Here is a 17,249-nt window from a genome sequence, read left to right as displayed (position 1 = left end):
ATAGTAATTATAATAATATTATTTAATTAACTTCGGCGTTATTAAATAATATTAAAAACCTAATTAATTTAAATTAATGGATTAAAATTATATAATAGGCTTATATAATAAAATAATGACGATAATTTTAATAATAATTAATAAACTATACTTAAATAAATAATACCTATTTTAATTCCCTTTACTTATTCTCTTTCGATAATATTATTATATAATAAGTGTTATAAAATAAATATATAATATATAATTAATTTAAAAAGTAATTTAATATTTAAATATTAAAAGCTTATTTTAATTATATTTAATATCCCTCCTTTATAAATTTAATTATAATAGAAATCTTATAAATATCCGAAATCTTATATCTATAAATCTTTAATTCTAACGTTATATAATAGATATTAAATTTATAAAACCCTAATTAAATTCTATAAATATTATAAAATCGTATTATAATTTTAATATAAAATTTTACTCCTATTTTATTATAAAATCCTACCCCTACTTTTTTAGCTACCTCACGCTATATGGATAAAATTTATGAAATCGTATTATAGCTCTGAATATATTATATAATAGTTAATTATAATTAATTTTAAAATTTATTTTATATAAAATATTAACGATAAATAATTTTTAATAATAATTTCATAAATTTATTTTTATATTATATATAATTATTAAGTTATTTTAACGAATATTATATTAATTATAAATAAATCGATTATATTTTAAATTATATAAAAATAAATATTAATATAAATAGGTAAAATAACAATAATAATAATAATAATTATAATAATAATCTTAATAATAATTATAATAATATTATTAATTATTTAGTTATTTAATTAACTTTAATATTATTAAATAATATTAAAAACCTAATTAATTTAAATTAATAAATTAAAATTATATAATAAATTTATATAATAAAGTAATTACAATAATTTTAATAATAATTAATAAATTATATTTAAATAAATATATAATATATAATTAATTTAAAAAATAATTTAATATTTAAATATTAAAAGTTTATTTTAATTATATTTAATATCCCTCTTTTATAAATTTAATTATAATAAAAATTTTATAAATATTTAAAATCTTATATTTATAAATTTCCGATTTTAATATTATATAATAAATATTAAATTTATAAAACCTTAATTAAATTTTATAAATATTATAAAATTGTATTATAATTTTAATATAAAATTTTATTTTTATTTTATTATAAAATCTTACTTTTATTTTTTCGATTACTTTACGCTGTACGAATAAAATTTATAAAATCGTATTACGGCTTTAAGTATATTATATGGTAAGCAGCAGTAACAGCGCAGGTGCAGTAATTGAAGATGCGAATTGCGGCAGCCGAAGGCAAGTACCATAACGCAAGTGCAGCAATCAGAAGTACAGCAACTAAACTCGGCAATGGTAGGTGCGTCAGGTCAAGTGCGCCGTATCGGCAGTGTATTGCAGCAAGCAAGTCAGTCAGTGGCAATTGAAGATGCAACCGCGGTCAGATTGGATGCAGTCAATTGAAACTACTGTCGCATGCATTTGGAGCCTGTCGCAGTGCAGCGAGGTGACGGAGACAGGTGCGACAGTTGCGACACCTGTCCCATTCCGCTTGCAGTGCATGCCCGGCAACTTGGTCCCAATGTGAATTGGGTGCAACCAGTCAAACTTCTTGATGTATTGAAAGTCCACCGCATTGCAGCCCATCGCATCTAATCCGGAGGCGATGCTCTCACTGTTGCGGCCGACTCCAAGTGAGGCTGTCTTCGTTGCTGTGCATGAACCAGTGGCAGCCCCTTTCAAATTGGCGCTGAGCTCCAAACGTCACAGCCTTCTCATGTGAAGGACTTGGTCAATTCTGGTTCTGAACATCTTCAATTGGTCGAGTAGATCTGTAGCACCGTATCTCGTAGCATTGGGTGTTGATTGTGACGTTGCGGGCTTTCGAAAAGGCGCCATAGTGGTGGGTGGTCTGGCCTTCCTGGGTCCAGTCCACCAAGTCTAGACCAAAATGCAGGACATGGGGGCAGTGCACTCACGATTACAGTCTATTCAAGTGTCCGTCCCGGGATCGACAGACGCGTGTAATCATTCTTAACTGCAGCAAGGCTTTGTATATAAGGCGCGACCCGTCAAACCAGCCCCCATCTACGTCTTGCAGCTGAGCTCGCTCCTGTTGCTTACCAACTCCCCCACGGCCGCAATGGACGTGTTGCCCATGATGTCAAATACGGCGAGCTTGGCCTGGAAGTCGTTGATGAACCAGTTGCGCAGCTCTACCGCCATTAGCGAGTCTACCCCGTAGTCCGTCAATGCGCGCTCCGCCTCGATGTCGTCCGTGGGCATGGACAAAGTCCGTGCCAGCTTTTCCGAGATGGCTTTCACCGCGGCCACGGTTCGCTCGGCCGGGTCTTTTGCACTTTGAAACGAGGCGGCATGTTCGTCGGCTGCGGTACCGCCCCGGGCGTTGTGATAAGCGGGCTGTTTCTCCTCCAATACCGTGGCGAGGCTCGAAAAGACACGCCCGCGGACCTGGGGAATGGGCTGTTCGCCACGGCGAAGGAAGAAGGCCGGGGTGGTGGCTCCGATGAGGATCTGGCTGTTGCCACGGTCTCCCGGCTGGTTGTAGGGGCTGGAGGGGTTGCAGCACAGGTCCAGCAATGCGAGAAGCTCGTCGTCCTCGATCGGCCGCATGTCACGCGCACGCTCGCGGTTGCGCTGGTACTGTTGGGTCTCGGCGATGATGCCGATCGTCTTCATCCAGCCAATGTCGAGTGAGACGGCCCGCTCGCCCCGCGCGGACCGGGACTCGGCCAGCGCGTCTTGGAACGTGCAGCCGGCCGCGTAGCTGGAGAGCGAGATGCTCCCGTACAGCCCCGAGAGCGAGGAGAGGAGAACGAAAAAGTCCAAGTGGCGGGGCAGCAGGTTGTCGAGATGGACCGAGGTGGCCACTTTGGACCGCATCGTGAGATCCCATTCCTCGTGTGTCAAGTTCTCAAACAGACCATCCTGCAGAGCGATCAGTATCATGTCCCAAAACAACCCGTCGAGATGGAAGCTTACGTGCAAGGCCATGGCGGCATTGATCGATCCTTTGATGGGAGGCATGGTGTGCTCGAGCTGGCTGAGCGTGTCGCGGAGGGAGGCGGACGACGACACATCACAGGCAGGTGTAGCCACGGTAACCCCCTGTCCCCGTAACTGCTCCACCGCTGTGTGAGCCATCTCGGACTTCATGCCAGATCGAGACAGCAGGACGAGATACTTGGCCCCCTTCTTGGCCAGCCAGGCTGCAATCGCCCTCCCCAGTCCGCCGAGACCGCCCACCACGAGATACGAAGCGTTGGGGTCAAGGCTCCACCGGGGTTTGTGGCGGCCAAAGGTCTGGAAGTAGTATCAGCATACGGACATTTAGGGCTGTGATGAACGGGATTGCTTACTGGTACATCTCCAGCATGCTCAACTTGGATGACAATACGCCCTGCCAGAGTGCCACTCTGCATGGACCGGAACGCCCCTTCCACATCGCCGGCGGGGAATATGTGCCTCGGAAATGGGTAATCAAGAACCTTTTGCGAGATCAAGTCGAGCACCTTACGCATGATTCCGGACATGAGCTCGGTCCTCGTCAGGGCGAGGTGGTGCAAGTCTACGGCGAAGAAGCTGACATTGCGCTGAAAGTTGGCCATGGAGAGGGACGAGTTGGAGACAATGTCGGCTTTTCCGATCTCCACGAAACGACCATACGGGGCGATGCAGTCCCAGGAAGCCTTCAGGCCATCTCCTGACAGTGAGTTCAAGACGACGTCGACACCGTATCCTCCCGTAAGACGCTTGATCCCTTGGGCAAATGCCGTGTTTCGGCTGCTGAAAATGTTGCCCGGGGCTATGCCAAATCGTTCGATCAGCAGCTGCCTCTTGGCCTCCGTTCCGACGGTGGCGTATATCTCCGCGCCGCAATGCTTGGCCAGCCAGAGGGCCATCTGACCGGTAGCCCCGGCCGCCGAGTGAATAAGGATCTTCTCGCCCCTCTGCAGCTGGGCCACATTGACCAGGCAGTGATAGGATGTGCAGCCCGGGTTCACCCAAGAAGCCGCATCTTCGAAGGATGTGCCCTCTGGAATCGGGAAGACGGAGGCGGAAGAAGCTCGCACGTGGGTACGCATGGAACCCGGCGCGCCGAGACACACCCGCTCGCCCGGTACCAGACTGCAGCCGGGGCCGACACGCCTCACCACGCCGGCACAGTCCCACCCGAGGTCGCTCCCCTGCAGGCGACCGATGGCCACGAATATGTCACGGAAACTCAGAGCCCACGCCTTGGCCTCGACCTCGACCTCGCCCGCTCCGAGGTCTGGGATTGTCGATGGGTCTTCGATGAACTGCAAGGTGTCAAGCATGCCAGGTGTTCCCACCGAAAGCTGGAGTGGCACGTTGCTGTCGAGCGGCATGCGCCGGAGCCGAGGAGACACCATGGCCTCAACTTGCTCGTCGATCTCCACGTCCTCAGCAAGTCTCCCCGTCGTGAGATGCCCGCCCCTGACGACGAACTCGGTGTCGGGGTGCTCGACAGACTCGTGGGACTCCAGGACTCGGGAGATGTAGGTAGATAACGTGTCGGCTTCCAAGGGGTCTTCTGACTCGACCGCCAGCGTAATGATTTGTTTTTCAATCGCCTCTGCTCTGACGGTCCTGAGCAGGCCAAGGGAAACATTGTAGTGGGCATACTCAGGGTCAAGGCAGCCAGTCCATGTAATCCACACAACCTTGTTGGCCTCACCAATCATGTGCTGCACGCTCTTGAAGGATCCTTCCGATATGGTGGCCAAAAGGGGCTGGCCAGCCTCCAGGAGTGAAATCACCGTCTCGTCGACTGTCAGCTGTAGTTGATGCAGGTCTCGGAGGTTGATGATCCTGCAAGTGCCGAGGATCAGAGAGAGGGAGGTCGCAAGCGTGCTTTGCATTCCAGAGTCCCCATCAACCACCAGCACATACGATCCAGACGTCTGGGCCTTCTGGCCGATCGTGTCGCCCAGGGGCACGGCAGTCGACACCAAGACGCTCGAAAAGTGGCAGGAGTCGCTTTGGTAATCTCTCAACACCAGGTCGTTGCCCGAAAACCCCGTCTCGGCAAGCACTGCGCTCCATTGCTCTTCGCAGATGGCGGGGCTGAAGGCGCGGTAGTCTTCCTGGCTTAGCCACCAGCCTGGCAGCACCCCGAACCCCACACTGGCGCAGAGGCTTTCTGGGGCCGTGATCTCGACTAGGACAAGACGCCCGCCCTCTTTCAGCAGCTTGCGCGCATTGTGCAGCGTCTTCTCGAGACTTTTTGTTGCATGCAACACGCCGCCGGCCACCACCAGGTCGTAGGTCCCCGCTTTGGAGCCCAGCTGGTCCGAAGGGTCAGCCTCGACGTCGAACACCTGGAACGACATTCGCTGCCCCGCAAACTCGGCCTTGGCGTTCTCAAAGAAGCTGGGGGAGATGTCGGTGTAGTCGTATGCGCTGTAGGCCGTGGTACCCCGTGTTTGCTCGATGGCATCCAGACAGGACAGGACGTGCCGAGTCAAGCCCCCCGTTCCGGCTCCGATCTCTATGATTCTCATGGCCGGTGTCTCGTGGTACAGCAGATCCATGAAGACGCGAAAGCGGTCGTCGCAGAGGTGGTCGAAGATGCTTTTGTAGAACATCTCGGCCAGGTCGGAGCCGTACACCAAGTCCAGCGCGTCCGTCTTGCCCTTCAGGATGGCCTGCAGTTCCCGGGCCACGACGGAGAAGATGGCCCAGCTCGGCTTTTCCTTTTCACTTTGGGAAAGCAGCTCCTCAACGCCCTCGTCATCTACACGGCCAAGTCCAGCTCGGCGTGTGACTTGGCGGTGCATGGCCGAAACGAGTTTCTGTAGGTGGACCGGGCAGTGCCGCAGTTCGACCTCGGATAAACCCGACATGGCACTTTGAACCGCTCGCAGTAGCGCCGACTCCAGCCGTTCGTAAAATTCAACCATGGGCTGCTCGTCTCTGGCGACGTGGGCCTCGTCACACAGCGTTTGGAGCTGCTGCGGGCTCAGCATGCTCAATTGCGGTTTCCAATTAATCCGATGAATCAGTCGCTGCTCCCTCTCTAACTCCTGGGGCTTTGTGGCGCGGGAGATGGAGGATATGACGAGTTTCCCAAAGGTGCAGAGCGGTGTTCCATCCTCGGCCAGGACATGGATGGCGGCCTCTGCTTGCCTCCCGCTACTCTTGCAGACCTGGGAGGAGACACGCAAGGGGGAACTTGACGAGTGTCCCCAGCCCGTAGTGGAGAACCACGTGTCAGTCAACTGGTGCGGCACCATTGTTTCCATGGACTGGCTCAGACCCGCCGACACCTGGGTGAGACTGAGCTGGAAGGCGGCGTCGAGGCTGGCCGGATGCAGCAGACTCTGCGTCCAGCCGCCGGCCGAGCCCGTCTTCACGCGCGCGACGGCGGCCCTCCTCCCATCCCACCGGATATCATCCAGCGTCTGAAATGCATGGCCGTACTTGAAGCCGTTGTCTTCGCAGTGCTTGTAAAATTCGGAGGCCAAGACGCTTTTGATGCAGGATGCTTCGTCGTCACGGTGCGCTTGGGTGATGCGCTCCAACTCGAGACGCCGCTCCCTCTCGGTGTCGGCCTGTGGCTTGACTTCTTCCAATTGGACCTGAACAGTGGCCGTGAAACACTTTGACCAGTGCTCCCGTTGGAAGGCGTATATCACTATCTCCGACCAGGTGGACTGCTTATCGAACTGGCTGTTCATCTGCCTCAGGTGGGTGGCCACTTCGGTTGCCTCGGCGATCTTGTCGTTCACGAGAATCGGGTTCAAGAAATGGGCCTCTTTGATATGGAAACCGAGGACGCGTCGGTCTGGCGGGACAACTTGGCGCGCCGCTTCGGTCGCCATGAGAAGCATGCCAGCACCGGGGAAGAGGGCTTGGTCATTAAGCTGGGCGAGCAAACGTTTAACAGAGTGAATCGATAGACAACAAAAGAATCAGGAATACTCACCACATGGTCTCCAATCCAAGGCATTTCTTCGACACTGAGAAAGCTCCTCCATCGTGGCTCCAGCGGATTCCAGTCGCTGGCCCGGGTTCCAGGGCTGTCAGCAGGGGTCGGGACTCGGAGGCGATAATTGCGAGAAACCCTCGACTCTGTCCAGTACGTTCGGGAACGATCGAAAGGGTACTTGGGACAATCGACGAGAAGGGCCGGCGTCAGCTGCTTTTCTCTACCTAACGACGACTGCCGGTTCGCCTGAATAACAGAGATGGGGTGGCCCAGACAGAACAACTCTCCAGCCAGGGCAAGAGTGGTTTCCAAGGCCGACTTGGGTTTTCGTAGCACCGAATGCAGTCGTGGGGGATTCACTTCCGCGAAGTCGTGGGCCAACGTGTCTTTCAGGTACCTCTGCAATGCCGCATGAGGTCCAACTTCGATGACATCCGTCACGGCGTCGATCCCCAACGTTTGATCCAGCATCCCACCAAACATGGATGCCACCGCATCCGCGAACCTGACAGGTGAGGTCAGGTTGTCTACCCAATAGTCGGCAGTGCAGAGTGTCTTGGCGGAGACTTGAGCGCCCGTCACGGAGGAGATCATGATGGCTCCTGTCCCATGCCCAGCTCCTCTCGTGAGCGGTCCTATGTGGGCCCTGTACTCTTCCCTGACATTCAGCATCGAGGGTGAGTGATATGCTACCATGGTGTTGATCTTGGCCACGAATGTGTTGTCTTGGTCGCAATGCTGTTTCAGGGCGTCAATGGCTTCTTCGCTACCGGACAGGGTGACATTGGCCGGACTGTTCACGCAGGCGATGTGGATGTTGCGCCCGAGCTGTACGTCCCTTACGTCGTGGAGATACGAGGCGACCTCGTCTTCCGAGATGTTCACCGACATCATGGCTTCGCGGGCAGACGAACCGAGCTGATGTTTACGTGCGGAGAGGCCCCGGTAAAAGGCAACCTTCATGGCCGAATCCAAGGACAGAGCGCCGGCGGCATATCTGGGGGGGAAACATAAAGGTCAGCATTTCCCTTGTACCAGCTCCTCGGCATTCGGTACTCACGCGGCGGCAATCTCGCCGGAAGAATGTCCAATCACCGCGACGGGGGATACCCCAAGGCTGGTCAACAGCGAGAACAGTGCGATCTGCAGGGCTGTACAAAGTGGCTGGCTATACTGCGGCAGGTGGATGTGCTCCATGTTGAACAACTCCTCTGTGATGGGTCTGTCAGCCCTGGAACGCACGATTCCGGGTTTGGGCTTCATGCAACAACTCACCAAAGAGAGACCAGCTGCAACCAAAGCTTCTCAGCGCCCCATCAGCTTGCTTCAGCACGTTCTCAAACGCAGGATATACCAAGAGCTCGACGCCCATACTGGCATAGTTGGCCCCTTGTCCCGTGAAAACCATGGCGATATTGCCGCCGTATGACACCCGCATTGGCTGGGACATGATGGGGAGCGGCTTGGAAGAAGGATCCTCGGTGGCGTTGGCGACCGCAAACGCTCGCCATTGCATCACGCTACGCCGAGAGGAAAGTGTCAGGGCAAGTGCTGCAAGTTTGTCATGATTGCCAGAGATGTGAGACTTGTAGTAGGCTTCGTAGCTCTGTAGCATCCGTTTGGCTGCCGCTTCATCATTAGCGGACCACACGAGCATGTATGTTGCCCCGGTGGGCGCCTCTGTTTGTTTCAGTTCTGCAGTTTTGCCGTGGGTACGATTGACCTGGTATCCGCAGGCGACTGATACTGGATTGGAGCTGGGCTCCCATGACGGCCAGGATGCAGGTGATGTCTTTTCCAATGCAGTCCCGTATTTCCTGTGGCGGAGGTAGTACGAAGCTTCATCGAGGACAACATGGCAGTTGGAACCGCCGAAGCCAAACGAGTTCACCGAAATACGCCTGGGCCCCTTTCCTGGCCAGGGCACACTTCTCGTGGGTACCTGACCAAATCAGTTAGTAATCAGACCCGCGCTTTGAATACTGATACTTACAACAACTGGCCCCCCTTTGCTCGCTATGTCTGGATTCAGCTGCTTAAACAAAGCATTCGAGGGAATGATGGATTTCTCCAACATTAGGATGCTCTTCAGAACGCCAGCTAGTCCGCTCCCGCCTTCGAGATGTCCGATGTTACTTTTGATAGACCCCCTATTTTTCGTTGGTCAGTAAAGATAGGGTCTCTTGGGTGCTATGACTTTGACTTTGGCTTACACATATAAGGGGGAGTCCGACGTGCGGTGACGTCCAAACACGCTAGCGATCCCTTCCATCTCGAGAGGATCGCCGACGACAGTTCCGGTGCCTAGATGGTAAAGCAGGTCAGTACATTCCCTCCCCAACACGCTGAAACACATAGGAAGCAAAATGTTCGTACCGTGGGCTTCTACGTAGAGAGTCGAGTCGAACCCCAAGTCTGCCTTGGCATAGACCTCTCGGATGAGACGTTCTTGCGACTCGGCACTGGGCTGAGTGAGACTGGCAGTGTGGCCATCCTGGTTGGATCCGATGGAGCGGACGACGGCGCGAATGGCATCTCCGTCCGCCACCGCCGAGGAGATAGGTTTGATGAGGAGGGCAACGACACCCTCTCCCCGAGCATAGCCGTTGGCACCGTGGTCGAAGCTGTGGCACACCCCATCCGGAGACAAAAAGGACATGTTGGACAGCAGCAGAGAGCTCTCTGGGCTAAGCATTATGCTGGACCCGACAACTAGAGCCTGCGAGATTCAAGGGAAGTCATCAGCACACAATTGCGGCCATTTGCCCCCACCGGCGTTGTCCACTTACTTGAGATGCGTTGCCACTCTGGACGGTTTGCACGGCTAGGTCCAGAGCAGTCAGGCTGCTAGAGCAAGCCGAGTCGACGTGCATGCTGGGCCCGGCCAGGTCGAAGAACCAGCTCACTCGGTTGGCCAAGATGGAGGGAGAGGTGCCGGTGATGGCCGTGCGAGGCATCGTGTCTGGGTCTTTGGCTAGTAGACGCGTGTAATCATCCGCCATGGAGGCCGTGAACACGGCGGTCCGCGATCCCTTCAAGGTTTCCATCGGTATCCCAGCTGGTCTCGGGTGAGTCATATGCCCCAGAGACGGGGCCATGGCTTACTCACCATTCTCAAATGCATGATAGGCGGCTTCCAAGATCCATCGCTGCTGCGGATCCATGGCCGCCGCCACGTTTGGGGGAATGGCAAAGAAAGGGGCGTCGAAGGCAGCCGGGTCGCCCTCTACAAAGTGGCCTTTAGACGTGGGAAGCTGGTGGGGTCTGTGAGCATGCCATACAACGAATGCGAATCCGTTGGAGAGTGTGCTACTCTACTCACTTTGTTGAACACGCCAGCCTCTCCGCTGGTAAAGGAAACAATGGCTGCTCGCTCGGGCGGCCATTCGGTGGACAGGTTGCGTCCGGATTCCAGGACCTCCCAAAGTGAGTCATCATCCACCACACCTCCTGGGAGTCTGAAAGAGACTCCAATGATGGCTTGAGGCTCCATGATGCGTGTGACGAAGGGTGTCAACGCGGTAATTACTTCTCAAACTCACGTAGGATTCGGCAGGCCTTGGTGGATGTTTTCCGGGTTCTTTCTTCTACCGAGTTGCACCTGAAGTGAAAAACAAGCACATGCTGATGATGGACTTTCCCAGGCTGACCTGGATATATATGCGTCTCATTGCGGTGCATTTCGCCCGTGCTACACGAGATAGGGGCATTCTTTAATTAGACTCAGGCATTGCCTAGTGACAGGTGTACCTGTGTAGATCGCAGTTAACATGATGCAGTAGACGCCGTCTGGTTGGTGACGGGACGGAAGACAAACTTCTGCCTTGAGGGGCTCGACACGCCGATTGGTGGACGGTGACGTTCTGGTGGACATTTGTTTCGAGAGCCTGCACAGTGCTTTTGTGTGACTCCCTCTGCTTGTGCTGTCGCAGTCAAAGTGCGATGTGGGCGAGGCTATGTTCGTCATTGGGACCCTTTCTGGATGTTCACGAGTCTGGGTTAGAGTATTCGGCATTTCGTGCAACCCATTCATCGGGGATGTTGCTTTTCTTGTAGTGGGGGCTATCGTCAGCATCTCGCGCTGTCTCCAAGCCTCGGCACCGAGTATTGGCTACCAGATGGCGGACGGGCTACGAGCGGGTGTGGTGGTGGGCAGGGTGCATGCAAATGTTTCAGCAGCCTGCTTTGCTTCCAACCCAGAAGCCTAATCAATTGGCAATCTTATGTCATCCTAGGACGCATCGCATATACGACAGGTGCATTTTGCAGCTTCCGGGCTGATTCAGCTTACGTTGGCAGATCGATTGGGGGCGCGCTTGGCGGAAGAGCGTTTGGCCAATAGAAATTGGCATTCGAGCGGTTAATGACAGTTAAGAAAACAGCAAGAACGCCATATGGGGATCCCAGCCTGCTTTCTGTGAACCGTCAGCCTGACACGCCGCTTACATGGTGTGAAGAGGACGAGAGAGAAGATGGAAACGATTGGAGGGAGGACATGAAGAGCATGAGACATGACGACGACACTGGCATTCGAGGCCTAATTTCCGCCTGCCTCTTTACATATGACTATCAATTAGCTCGGCCCCTGCGCTAATGCTGCAGTACCAGTCTGCCTAGCTCAAACGTCATCCGCCATCCACGGGTGCTGGCGGATGAGCCCGCCCTTCTTAGCCACGCTGCTGGGGTTGTGGTCCTTGGACACCACCGTTGCCGTGGTGCGGACGATGCCGTGCGGGGCGCGCTCCTCCACAACCGAGGCTTGGCTTTGAGTGAGATCGGCTGACCGGGTATCGTCCAATGGCTCGAGATCTCGCAGGGGAACCGGCCGTCCATGATCCATCTTGCTGTAAACGGCCGGGGCGGGCCAGTCATCCTGCTGCGCGTTCTCCTTGGACCTACCCTGCGTCCTGATGCGGCTCCACGATCGCAGGAGCTCCGACACGTTGAGTAATGACTTGGATTTGACGAGAGCTTTGGGCGCTGCAGGCACACACAGAACCAGGAAAGCACACGTCATCTCGGCCAGGCTGCAGAGTGCCGGGGCAGCGGATCGGTATGTCCGGTCTTGGGTCTTGACGAGGCTCTCCCCGACAATGATGCGGCCAAGTGCAGCAGCACATGCGCTTTGGGCATGGAAAGGGCCGTTAGTCAGCGGCGGCGACTACCCACACTGTGGCAATGAAAAGGACGACTCACACCAACCCGATGGAGAATATGGCCGATATTCCCACTTTCCGTCGCAGTGGCATCTGCAACTTCCAAATCATTCTCTGCGGGATGATGAGAATGATGACATCCAAAACAAGGTTAATGCAGGCAGAGGCAAAGTCGAAATTCCGCCGGTTGATGCAGATGCCTTCGCCCATGGGCGTCCAAAACTTGCTGACGGGCCGGCAGGAGAAGGCGATGACAAAGGTGGCGGCCACATAGAATACCGCGTTGGCGACAAGCACCGGCCAGCAGGTCCAGAAGAAGACATTGCGCGTCCCCTTGGGAACGAAGATGTGCATCCAATCGAGGAGGATGGCCGTCTTGAGGAGCAGCATGGTAACGGCGTAGAAAAGGGGCAGAAACCAGAATGGCTATGTGGCGTCAGCCTTGCGATATGCCTGTTTGCATTGGCGGGGTTGGACGCACGTAGAGCACACGCAGTAACGTGCGAACTGTCAGGTCCCATTGGTGGACGTACAAGCCGCCGAGGCTGAGCGAGTACAAGATGGCCCAGAGGCTTCCGACATACGTGCCCTGTTTTGCGAGGGTCAGAAGCGAGTGGGCTTCGACAAGGCAGGCGATGCGTGACTTACATATGCTACAACAGCCAGACCTGCGCGATGGATGTTAGCACTGGAATTAGCTGCGTCGTTTGAAAAACTTGAAAACGAACCATCTTCAAGCCGTGGTCGTATGGAGATGCACATTCTCGACATGATCCGGAGCAGGAAGAACACTGTGGCGAGAACCGCACACAGTATAGTCACGCCCAACACCAGGTCATCCCGGTTGGGGGGGTCTGCAAAGTTGGCTTGGGTCCCGGCGGGCGGCTTCAACGCGGGCCCGTCGAGAACGGCCTCCTGTTGCGCAGGCGAGAGAGTATTCCAGACGGCTGGATCCATGGTTGGCAATGGGGATGACGGCTTCTACGGTGATATCTGGTTCTTCCGTGGCTAACTTGCGTGTAAGAAGAGAAAAGTCACGGGCTTCTTGTACTAGCTGGCGAAGTGGCAGGATGCAGACTGGATTCCATGTGGGTGCCGATCGTTACCCCAAAGGGAATATGATCCCCGATTGAGCCCATGCTGACGGGCGCCCGATCTGACCACCCCTCCTCCAGCCCATGTTGGATGCATCATTGCTGACTGCAGCCGTTGCACTGCGACACCGTGGCTCTTGGCCGCATGGTTCACTGTGCTGATTGGGCCTGACAAGGCTAGACCGGCTGCACTGCACACACATGGAGAGCATCCCTTCGTTTCTGAGGGGTTCTCAAATTTCCACGACACCAACAACATCTCCTGGAAAGGAGTTGTCACCGCCGCCATGCTCGCCTATCTATCTTCCCATATCACCATAGCCATCTTTGGTTATGCTGCATGTATTGTGATCCCATATGTAAGCTGGTCTCTTCCACGTCCATCGTGGACTTCATCATCTAACAAATTATTCGAGTGCGTGTTCGCTGCTATATATCGCCTGACATTCCATCCTCTCCGCACGTATCCGGGGCCTTTCTTAGCGAAGCTGTCAGACAGCTACGCTGGGTACCACGTTTTGAGGAGGTCTCTTCCTCTGGCAATCGAGGCAGACCACCGGCGGTATGGTAAGTGGCAAACGATCCTTTGCTACCTCTGCATGTGTGGTAAACATGCCCATCTAATCAATTGGGTATGTCAAAGGCAAAGTAATCAGATACGGACCCAACCGGCTCGTATTCAACTCGGCTCAGGCTCTCCGAGGTATGCGACCCATTGATGACCGACGAATTCTGGGAGGCCCCGTCTCTAACCCCCTCAGACATCTACCAGAACCCGCGGGTGACGAAATCGCGCCTCTACCTGTTTTCCCTCAACGATGGCACTCCTTTCATCTTCAATGCTCTCGATCGGAACGAGCACCTTCGAAAGCGCAAGATCATCGGGCCCGCGCTGTCGGACCGGTCGATGCGGAAGTTCGATTGCACGTTGGCGGAACAAGTTGACATCTTCCTCCAGCAGCTGGGGTCCTCGCCCGGGAAGCCCGTCAACCTCACCGACCAATGCCGGCAGCTGACCATGGACGCGGCCGTGCTTCTGGCCTTCGGATCCCCCGTTCATCTCCAGACCAAGAACGACAACGATTTCATCCTCAAGGGGATATCCATGGCCAACTATCGCATCAACTGCTACATGAACTTCCCCTTCCTTCAGAAACTTCAGCTGGACTATCTCTTTAGGCGAAGTCCCATGAGGGTTCAGTGGCGGGACTTGGTGCAGAACATGATCAGATCGCGTCTTGCGCTGGACAAGCACGCCCGCGACGACCTTTACTCATTTGTGATGGGGGATCTGGAAGATGCGGAAGGAGACATTGAGCATAGCGAACTGTTTGCCGAGTCTCTCTTTTTCATGTCTGCCGGTATGGACGCCCCTCACACTCCCCATAATACTCGGTGGAAACGATTAGCTGACACTTCAAAGGAGGTGACACCGTATCTACGGCCATGTCCGGACTCTTCTTCTACCTGTCACGGTCTCCCCGCTGGTATAACCTGGTGGCCGAGGAGGTACGCACGACATTCGAGTCCGGCCAGGAGATCAAGAGCGGCCCCAAGCTTGCGAGCTGTCGCTACCTGCGCGCCTGCATCGACGAGACACTGCGCATGTCACCACCCATCGGCGGCACCTTGTGGCGCGAGCTTGCCCCTGAGGAAAGCGGCAGCCCGTGGATAGTGGATGGTCACGTGATCCCTCCAGGCACCCATGTTGGCGTCAATACCTATGCCATCCACCACAACGAGGAGTACTTCTCCGACCCCTTCTCATTCCGACCCGAGCGCTGGCTTGCAGACTCTCCAGATCCCGCCGACATTGGTAGCAGTCGGCCATCCTGCACACCGGCGGCGTTCGTGCCGTTTTCGACCGGAGCTCGATCCTGCGCAGGGAAAGCCATGGCATACCTCGAGTGCAGCCTCGTGGCGGCAAAGGCCCTGTGGTATTTTGATTTTGAGAAAGCGCCGGGACGCTTGGGTGGCATCGGTGCTGGGGACGGTTCTTCGCAAGGCGGGCGAGGAAGGAAGCACGAGTTTCAGCTGTTTGATGTCATCACGTCCCGACACGATGGGCCGTACTTGGTGTTCAAACCACGTGGTGACCATCACAAGGAAATTGGTGTGTATTCGTAGCATCAGTAAAGCACTAGGTTAGCTACGTCTTGTCCTACCAAGGCTACTGCCAGTCCCAATCTAGCTACTGGACTTGGCTGAGGCACTGCTTTGCTGCTTCTCGAGTCCGCAACGACAGCGCGTCATTGTCCGAAATCTCCTTCAATCTCTGCATCCAAAAGTCCCACCTCTCCTTGCTCATCCTCTTCCTGTCTCCGCCTTTCCACAAGTCCCCGTTCCGTTCCAACGCCCAGCAGCCTTCTCCCTTGTCCGCCCCTTCTCGAAACCGATCCCCCAAGATCTTGAGCCACTCGCACGCCATGGGCACCTCGGTGTCCAACTTAGCGTTGCTCCGCTCCAGCGCATCCGTCACCATCTCGTAGCCCCAGCTGAATTCCAATCCTACCAGGCCGTTGCGCACCAGCCGCGCTTCCACCTCGGCCCGCCGAATGCACTGGGTGACATACACGTCTTCCTTCTCCGTAGCTCGGATGCTACCGGTCCCCTCGACCCAGTGAAAGAGGACCCCTGCACCTGGTCCGTCGGACCAGAAATGGCCGAATCCGGGGAGGCCGCGCCACAATGTGCCATGGGCCGGGAGGTTTTCCCGCGGGACGGCCGAGAAATCCGGGGCGGGCAGATCCTCGATGGCGCCGATGAGTTCGAGGATGCGGGTTAGGTCAGGCGCAGGGAGCTCCATCAAGGCATCTCCGAGCAGGCCGTAGAGACGTGGTAAGTCGTCGTCGTCGGGGTTTTGAGACGCGGTGACGGGCTTGGTGATGGCCTCGGCAGCCTGCGTGGCTGTGATTTGGCCCTGGAGATAGGACTGCAGCGCATGGGCTTCATCGGGGTGGCAGCCGTCGGTTGTGTCGCCATCGGGTGCGATGGCGTTGGCAAACCAAGCGTTGGACATGATCAAAATGGTCGGTATTTTCGTGATGTGTCAGAAGATGCAGTGTACGTGCTTGATCTTGAGTTGATGAAAGAGTGCAAGGAATGGACTTTGTGTATGTGGCTAATGAGATGTGGATTTGACGAGTCGGCCTGTATGTGTGAGGTTTGGACATGGCAACCTAGGACACCTGATCGTGACGTCATACCCATCGAATGTGCTTTTTATTCTAGGCTGACATGGAATTCGCATAGCCTCGAAATGTCAGCTGCACTATGCCTCCACATTGTCGGACAATCAACAGTAAGCAGGACGCCAATCCATCCTCGAAGGGGCATGATCGGCATCCCAAAATGCATCGCTGATTAGAAACTGCTCAGCTTTCAACATGCTGACAGGCACTTTTCGTGCGCTAGAGATGGGGGCTCGTGAGATACTCGAATCTACTTACTTAGTAAGCTTACCGTTGTACACGATTATACCAATTCAGCCAAGCCTTCTCAACCAGGAACCATCTCGATTTGCGCCTGTGCAGATGTCTCTACTATCTCGAGAAGTCTGGCTAATAATAACATCTCTCATGCACACAAGAGTACCACCATCGGCGATCTTGCGCACAAGGGTGCGTCTGACATGAGCTTATGTAGGCGACGATCTTGAAGCCGACCGAGGTAGGAGGCAGCAGCGTCTCACGATGGAATCTTACGATGGTGGCCAGTGAACCGACCAGGCAAGCCTCGATCTCGATGTCATTAGAGAAAGGACCTGGAGGATTCGTCGGGGGCGGTGATGTCGGCATGTTCAGCTGGAAAAACACCTCTGTTCAAGGTCTTCATAGCAAGTTTGCTGAAAGTGTGCTGTGTATAAGTAGGGCTGCGTGCACCTCGTTTTCAACAGACAGAGCATACTCAACCAGCCTCCAATACACAATACCCAAGTCC

General features: G+C 53.3%; 4 protein-coding genes across 4 annotated transcripts; 1 reads left to right on the top strand and 3 right to left on the bottom strand.

Annotated features, from left to right (window-relative positions):
• Positions 1–2,175: 2,175 nt before the first annotated feature.
• On the bottom strand, positions 2,176–10,553 carry PG985_001671 (Type I Iterative PKS; the record flags this gene model as incomplete). Its single annotated transcript, XM_066821440.1, has 12 exons — positions 2,176–3,036; positions 3,091–3,411; positions 3,468–6,995; positions 7,058–8,057; positions 8,121–8,271; positions 8,336–9,002; positions 9,054–9,210; positions 9,274–9,364; positions 9,437–9,779; positions 9,850–10,118; positions 10,170–10,314; positions 10,383–10,553. 12 exons carry the CDS (start codon positions 10,551–10,553, stop codon positions 2,176–2,178), a joined length of 7,704 nt encoding a protein of 2,567 aa, XP_066692319.1.
• Positions 10,554–11,678: 1,125 nt separating this feature from the next.
• PG985_001670 (uncharacterized protein) lies at positions 11,679–13,173 on the bottom strand (the record flags this gene model as incomplete). The annotated part of the gene is made up of 5 exons (XM_066821439.1): positions 11,679–12,183; positions 12,257–12,642; positions 12,698–12,805; positions 12,865–12,884; positions 12,945–13,173. 5 exons carry the CDS (start codon positions 13,171–13,173, stop codon positions 11,679–11,681), a joined length of 1,248 nt encoding a protein of 415 aa, XP_066692318.1.
• Positions 13,174–13,597: 424 nt separating this feature from the next.
• On the top strand, positions 13,598–15,437 carry PG985_001669 (cytochrome P450; the record flags this gene model as incomplete). The annotated part of the gene is made up of 4 exons (XM_066821438.1): positions 13,598–13,669; positions 13,727–13,877; positions 14,072–14,671; positions 14,734–15,437. 4 exons carry the CDS (start codon positions 13,598–13,600, stop codon positions 15,435–15,437), a joined length of 1,527 nt encoding a protein of 508 aa, XP_066692317.1.
• Positions 15,438–15,501: 64 nt separating this feature from the next.
• PG985_001668 (uncharacterized protein) lies at positions 15,502–16,329 on the bottom strand (the record flags this gene model as incomplete). Its single annotated transcript, XM_066821437.1, has 1 exon — positions 15,502–16,329. One exon carries the CDS (start codon positions 16,327–16,329, stop codon positions 15,502–15,504), a length of 828 nt encoding a protein of 275 aa, XP_066692316.1.
• Between the last annotated feature and the right edge of the window lie 920 nt (positions 16,330–17,249).

The sequence above is a fragment of the Apiospora marii genome (assembly GCF_038362585.1).
Source record: "Apiospora marii strain CBS 49790 chromosome Unknown utg000001l_segment0_segment0, whole genome shotgun sequence".
Classification (NCBI taxonomy): domain Eukaryota; kingdom Fungi; phylum Ascomycota; class Sordariomycetes; order Amphisphaeriales; family Apiosporaceae; genus Apiospora; species Apiospora marii.
This window is presented reverse-complemented; position numbering and strand designations above follow the sequence as displayed.